The 7,079-nt window shown below is 49.6% G+C and overlaps 1 protein-coding gene across 7 annotated transcripts in view; it reads right to left on the bottom strand.

Moving 5' to 3' along the window:
- PHACTR4 (phosphatase and actin regulator 4) overlaps positions 1-7,079 on the bottom strand; it is a 64,837-nt gene that overhangs the window by 38,492 nt on the left and 19,266 nt on the right. For 4 of the 7 annotated variants that reach the window (XM_017831039.1, XM_017831037.1, XM_017831040.1 and 1 more), the window contains one exon: positions 2,545-2,591. In XM_017831039.1, the coding sequence (XP_017686528.1) occupies positions 2,545-2,560 (16 nt within the window). In that variant the 5' untranslated portion in view covers positions 2,561-2,591. Of the gene's footprint in view, positions 1-628; positions 683-2,544; positions 2,592-7,079 lie in introns of all 7 variants that reach the window. The other 3 variants (XM_017831035.1, XM_017831041.1, XM_017831036.1) reach the window with 1 other exon arrangement.

Here is a 7,079-nt window from a genome sequence, read left to right as displayed (position 1 = left end):
TGGGGCAGCCACAGCTTCTCTGGGCAACCTGTGCCAGGGCCTCCCCACCCTCACAGGGAAGAATTTTTTCCCAATATCCCATCTAAACCCACCCTCCTTCAGCTTAAGGCCACTGCTGTATGTGGCAACTTAACCTACAGTCACTTGCTAAGGGCCACATCCCAAGATTTGCCTGAATTTTCTGTATATTCTTCTCTACACTTGAAAAACAACTCAGGGTAAGGTTGAAAGCACACTTTAAGCTGCACACCTGTTCTAAAAAGCCATGTATAGACAAGCTCTGAAACTTCGCTGCAGCTGCCTGCAGCCCTTGCTTCCACTCGTCCTCGGGGATGAGCATGAATTAAAAATCTGAAGACAACAGCAAATTTCATTTTTAATTAGCCAGGGCAGCCAGCCAAGGAGGGCTCCCCCACCCACCCATGGCTAGTGAAGCCTGACAGCTCTAAAGGATTTATGCTTCCCTGTGCATTCCCAGTGGCCATTCCAAGCACAGCAGCTCAAACAAGCGCCAGCCATGCAGCATTTGAGTGCAGTTAATATCCAACCAGGGAAGGACAGCAGTACATCCACAGCACCAGGCTTGGAGGGAACAAAGGGCACGGACTTCAGCTCAGCTCTGCCTTACCTCATCTCCGGGATCAAGAGTCCTGAGCTTAGCAGCACTTGGAGAATGAGAGTCCTTAAAAGCAAAGGAATTTTAAGGAAATTATAATAGAAGACCCATCTGCTTATTCTGCCTTTAATGTGGAGCTCTTGGCTCCCAGCACTTAAGGAGGCAACATGTAAAGCTTCTCAACCAGCTGTGTGGGGTGTCTGTGCATGCAAAGATCCAGTGCAGATACTCCATCCCAAACTGGCGCAGCTCAAGTAGTTCAGAGGGAAAGGGGGGGTAACTCTACTTTAAGCTGGCAAAATGCAAACAGAACATGAGGCTTTTCACATCCCAGGGCACCAGCACTGCTCAAACCAGGAGTTAAAGCTTGCAGTAACCTCAGCAGGCTCCAGCCCTGTGTCCCAGTGATCTACCCCCAAAATGGGGTTCAGCTGCACGTAAAATGGGACACAAAGCTTTGTGATGTGAACACAGCTGGCTGCTGGCAGCCCCAGCACAGGCTGAGACCTGGGGAACAAGCAGAGCTCAGTGTTCATGGAATCGCAGACTGGTTGGGGTTGGAAGGGGAGCTTGAAGATCATCCAGTTCCACCCCCTGCTGTGGGCAGGGACACCTCCCACTAGACCAGGCTGCTCCAAGCCCATCCAACCCAGCCTCGATGTTGCTCAAAGCCATCCCAGTAATTCAGGCTGGAGAGATGGAAACTGGCCCTGCTCTGCCTGTGCTCTGTCCCAGGGTTGACAAGAGCTGCCACCTCCACAGTCACTGCTCCAGTCTCAGCTGCCAGTGCCACACTTCACCCTCCTCCTCCTCCTCCTCCTCCAGAAGTCATCACTTGGGATTAGTTTGCCACAAGCAAATCAGAAGGGAAAGCAACCACCCTGAACAGATTAAATGTTCACCTTACAGGCTGGCAATTAGAGGGCACAGCAGCAGTTCTTGCCACCAGGACTACAAGCACAACATGTTTTTATGCAAGAACTCTCAGCTGGTCCAGCCAGGCCACTGGGCTCCACCAGACCAGCTCTGTAAGAAGCCAAAAACTGGCCTTCATCTGCCCCACCAAGCAGCCTTGCCCTGCTGACAGGAAACATCCATTTCCAGGGTTTTCAGGATGGCATCACCTGACCACACAGAATAATCTAGAAATAATGTTTATGAGTTAGAAGTCACCAACTGCAGCACTGTGGTCCAGAAGATGTGAGGTCAATATGCTTCACAAACTGGTTTCCCATGGTGCAGGCAAGAGCTTTCATGCAAATCTCATGCCAATGGTAAGGAAAAAAATGGCCACTTAACTCAGGGTTTTTTTAGCCACTTTAGGCAAACAGATGGAAGAGCTATCTATTCAAGGCAATCTCTAAGCCAAAAATCTGCGAGTTTTAGTTACAGCCATATCCTTCCATCAGTTAAACCTACCAGGGATGAGTTTACTTGCCTCAGGGCAAGCAGCACACAGTGCCTAAAGCAACAGCTTTAATGCCAAATTTTAATTAAAGAAATCCTGTATCTATTGCAAGACAGAACAGCCTAGAGAAATAAATACAGAAAAAGAACTCAGGAGCAACCATGAGCTGATCCTCCTTTATGGCTTGTTCAAACCAGCTCACTGCTTTTGACTCTTCCCTGCTAAGAAAGGGGATGTTACTTGTTTTCAAGAGCTTGGGACAGCCAGCAGACTTGTATTCCACGTTTCAGAGATGGGAAATTCCAAAAAAAAAAGATCTTCCAGATGTACAAAAGAGCTTCAAATCAGATCTGGTCCACACCACAGTACTGATGCATCTGCCAAACTAGATAGTTTTCTAATCACCTTCTACACTTCAATTGAAGACACCAAGTTTAAAGTCAGCAGGTTCTTTATGATGCTTAACCAAGGAACAAAGAACAGGTTCACAACCTGTGGTAAGACATCCAAGAGTACTCACCAGCGTTCTCTTCCATTCCTTTTGCACACTATCTTCCTGAGCAATTCCTGCAAAAAACAAGAAGCAAAAAAAAAAAAATCAACACACAAACTGCAATTCTGAGCGTGACCAAAGCTCAGATGATTAGTTTCATTTCTCTATCAGCTCTGCTCAGCCTACACAAAACCAGCATGGAGGGAACCCAAAGCAGAAATCCTGCCCCAAACCAGGAACAAGAGTGTGGCATCATCACCCCTCTTTGAAGACATCAGTAGCCTCTAATCAGACACACGCTGAGCTGGAAAGGAAAGAGAAGCGAAATTAAGGTGCCATAATTACAAAGCAGCAAATATTTGTTCCCAGGGAAAACATTCCACATCTGCCTCTTCAGGAAGGGATGTGCCTGCTGTAAAAGGCAACAGCTATTGCTTATCTAGCAAAGGCAGCACAGCACACGCACAGGAAGTATTTCAGATGTCACAGCATCAAGGCACTTCTGAACATGGGGAGTGTGTGTGTTTGGGAACACAAAAAAGAGGAACCAGGATTTTAGCAGCAAAGCCAGCTTTTCTCTGGAGAAAGTTCTGAAAGGAGGTGCAAGAGGAACTAAGTTTGGGAAAATCAGGTATGTCTTGATTTTGACAGATTACGTAGCACAGTAAAAACAGGGAGGTTCTGTCCTGACAATCTTGCAGTTCAGACTAAGAACCCCAGTCAGACACACCAGCAGGCACAGCGTGGGGTGACTGAGGAAGAACTACAAAATAAGGCTGTTTCCAGTGCTGAGGAGTCAAACCCAGACTTAAACCATAGCCCTCCACCTTCTCTCCCAGCAGCAAAGCACAGTTTGGTGGCTGTAACTCCACATCAGATCAGCTGGATCACCCTCATGTGACAACCTGCTGAGTGTGCAGCACGTGCTCAGCCTGCAGAGAGCACGGGAGCATCCCGGGGCTGCCGAGTCAGCAGAGACAGCCCCACCACCCCACCCCTGGGAGCTCTGCCCAGAGGGGCATTTCAGCTCTGCTTTGCTCAGCTCTGTGGGCAGAAAGGCTTCTCTGGATGAGGCAGCCACGCTCCAGGGTACTGCTCCCTGCTGCAGCTCCAGTACCGCCACAGGGATGTTCTTGGATGGGGTGAAACACCTCGACAGAGCAATTAAACCCTCAAACCAGTGCTGATGATCCCAGCTTTACACAGGTCAGTGAAGAGAAGGGCTTCTGGGCAGCAAGTCAGTCAGGAACATCAGCTGATCTTGATTTCAGAGGCAGACTGACACTTGAGCAACACCCTCAGAATCCCTACAGCTTAATCCATGAACACTGGGAAAATTAAAGTTAACTTTCACATGCATTTGGGATGTGGTTTGGTACATCCACGTGCTGCACCAAGGACACCATCTGCAAGAACTCAAACGAATGAGTCACAGAATCATCAGGGTTGGAAAAGCCCTCTGAGATCATCGAGTTCAACCATTACCCCAGAACAGCCGAGGCCACCACTAAACTATGTCCCCAAGTGCCACATTCATGTTTTTGAGCACTTCCAGGGATAGTGACTCCACCACTGCCCTGGGCTGCCTCTTCCAGGGTTTGACAACCCTCTTGATGAAAAATTTTTCATTACTGTCCAATCTAAACCTCCCCTGGCACAACTTGAGGCCATTTCCTCTCGTCCTGTCCCGTGTTACCTGGGAGCAGAGCCCGACCCTCACCTGGCTCCACTCTCCTGTCAGGGAATGCTCCCCACTGCAGGCAGAAGGACCCATCATTCCTTCCTGCCCTTTCAGCAAACCCTTCTGGGAAGGGAAAACAGAAGGAAAACAAAAATCAGCCACCTCAAAGCCTACTTGAACCTCAGTGCAGATGACAGAGCACTCCCACTCCCCCAGAGCCACCAGGGAGCTGGGTTTAATTTGCCTTTCAAGGGCATTCCTGCACAGGCTGCTCTGTGCTTTGCATATTCCAAGGGGCACATTTGTGCCTGGAATACAAATCCTGGCAGCCCCCCTCACTGCTGGACACTCACTGTACCCAAGGACATCTGTCACTGCCTGACAGCACGGCTGGAAGCACCTCAGTCTGTGCTGGGAGGATCCTTCTGAGCAAAACACTAAATCCACAATATCTGGTTATTAATAGAACGAGCACAAAAGGAACACTGGAGGGGAAAAAAAAAAAAGTGATGCCAGGTTAGAGGAAGAAGGAGCAAAGTCCAGGCTCCCAGAGCATTGCCACAGGCTGCCAAAGCAGGAACACACAGCTCTAAGGAACAGGCACTTGCTCACCAAAGGAATGGATTAAGCAGTGCAGATCCTGCTGCCAGCCTTAACTAGGGCTGGCTAATTGGGAAGCTGGGTTGAGATAACCTGCCCTGCAGAACAGCAATTTGCTTTTATCCCCAGTGCTGTCAGAGGTTTCCCAGATACCTAACCCTGAGAAAACTTGGGATTTTTCATTTCCTCTGGCGTGACACATGCCACAGCTCTGAATATTCATGTGCTCCGAGCGCTCACACATTCCCGGGGCCTGACAGCTGTGTGAAATTCCTGCGTTTCCAAGAGTTCCCGGCACAGCTCCGGACACTCCGCAGCCCCTCCCGCTCTCGCCATCGCAGCAGCAGAACCGCGGCCTTTGTCTGCCTCGGGACTTCAAACACCCCACGGGTTTTTTTTTTTCCCCCAGCTCTTTGTACCAGTCCAAGAATATATCCCTGTTCCATTGACCCGGCTTTGAACTCCCGGCAGCAAGGTGATGGCTTTTTTCCAGCCGGGCAGCTAATCCACACACAATGGGAACTCGCTGCTCCACAGCCATGCCACAGTTTTCCACCCTGTTTCTCCAGCCTTAATGCGCTCCCTGCTGCACGGGGAGTTCTGTCTTTCCCAGCTCTGTCACATCCTCCCGAGGGTGCATCCCACAGCAACACACACCAGCCCAAATCCACACCCTGGCCCTCCTCCCATGCCTTCCCACCCATCCCTTGTGCCAGCACTGGTCCGCCCACCTTGGGAACAGTGAAAGCTGACCCAGATGCACCCCAGGCATGTCCAGAGGAGTGGGTTGGGAAGGACAGGACCTCACTGTCACACCAAGGTGCCACTGTTTTTCCAGCCTCTGGCAATCCACATCCACGAGCTTTACTGATGACCAGCTTCCCCCCTTCCTCATGGTCTAATTTTCAGTGACCCTTGCCCAAACCTCTGGAATAACAGGCATTTAGCTTGCTCCAGAGTGAAGCTCATTAGCTGGACCCCTCTGTCCTCACTGCTCATCTCTTCCAGTAACAGGAGCTTCCTTCAAAACACTAAGGGATGTCTCCAAAAGTCCTGCTAAAACTCGAGCCAATGTTGGTTGTTTTTCCCAACTGAACTAGAAAACTGACAACTCTTCCAAGCAGAAGTGGCACATTACTTCTCCACTGTGGCTGCCAACAGGGTTGCCTTAGGCATGGAAAGGCCCTTTCCATGCTGGCTCAGCTCTAAATCACCATCCAGAGAGGGACCTGACAGCAGCTGGGCAGCAACCACAGGGCTTTTACTGTAATGAGACACAAAACCTGAGGCTGTCTTGGAAAAAAAACAAACGTGGGGGAGAGAAAGGATGCTCTGATAAGGATCCAGAACTACAGCCATCAGTTGGAGGGAGAGGGAAAAGGAAGGGTTAACAAACACCCAAGAACAAGGTCCTGTGCTAATACAGACCATGACCCGTGAAATTAAACAAGCTCACCTGACACCTCCTAGAAGATATTTAATTTTGACCTGATGTGGTGCTGCCAGCAGCCAACAAAACAAATAGAATATTGTAATTCGTGATGCCACTTCAGCCCTTTGCTTTACACTGTTTAAAAATGCCACTGCTACAGCAGCACCCAGAAGGCCAAATCCCCTGCAGGTTCCCACTGGAGCAGATGGCAGGAGCCCAGGGAGGGATTGAGGCTGCCTGGAAGAGCTCACCATCACAACATGACCAAGTGGACATGAGGAATAAGGCCAGCTGGGAGATGGAGGCCAGGCACTGAGCAGCCTCCTCTTCATCACGCAGGGAACATTCCGAGTCTTCCCCGTCTTGTCCAAACTCCACTGGAATGGTTGAACCATCAGGACCCTCCCCAGCTGCACACGTTTCTCAAGGGCCAGACTCCCAAACCTGCCCCACGGATCTCGCTGCCCCCATCCCTTTTTATAAAAGCAACGTAAAAAATAAAAATCAATTCACCATTTTCTTCTCTCCCCAACCAGTTACTCGTTCTGGGAGGGCAGATGAGTGGATTTTCACAAAGCTGAGATAACTCCACCTAATGCCATGGGTCTGTTGGCCATGGAGCCCCACCAGGCCCCCCCATGGGGAGGGCTAAAGAAGCTCATTTTATCTGCCAGGCACGAGATTAAGAGCGTGGCAAACAATATTATAACTGTGTTCCATAAAACAGAATAACTCAACAGCACCAAAGGGTTCTCCCAAGGGATAGATTTCAGCATGAGTGCACAAGCTGGAGCTTAAACATTACAAGGGAAATTCTTAAAAAAACCTAAACAGATCAACTGTGGCAAA

Source organism: Lepidothrix coronata, unplaced genomic scaffold (genome assembly GCF_001604755.1).
Source record: "Lepidothrix coronata isolate B3197 unplaced genomic scaffold, Lepidothrix_coronata-1.0 Scaffold187, whole genome shotgun sequence".
NCBI classification, from domain to species: domain Eukaryota; kingdom Metazoa; phylum Chordata; class Aves; order Passeriformes; family Pipridae; genus Lepidothrix; species Lepidothrix coronata.
This window is presented reverse-complemented; position numbering and strand designations above follow the sequence as displayed.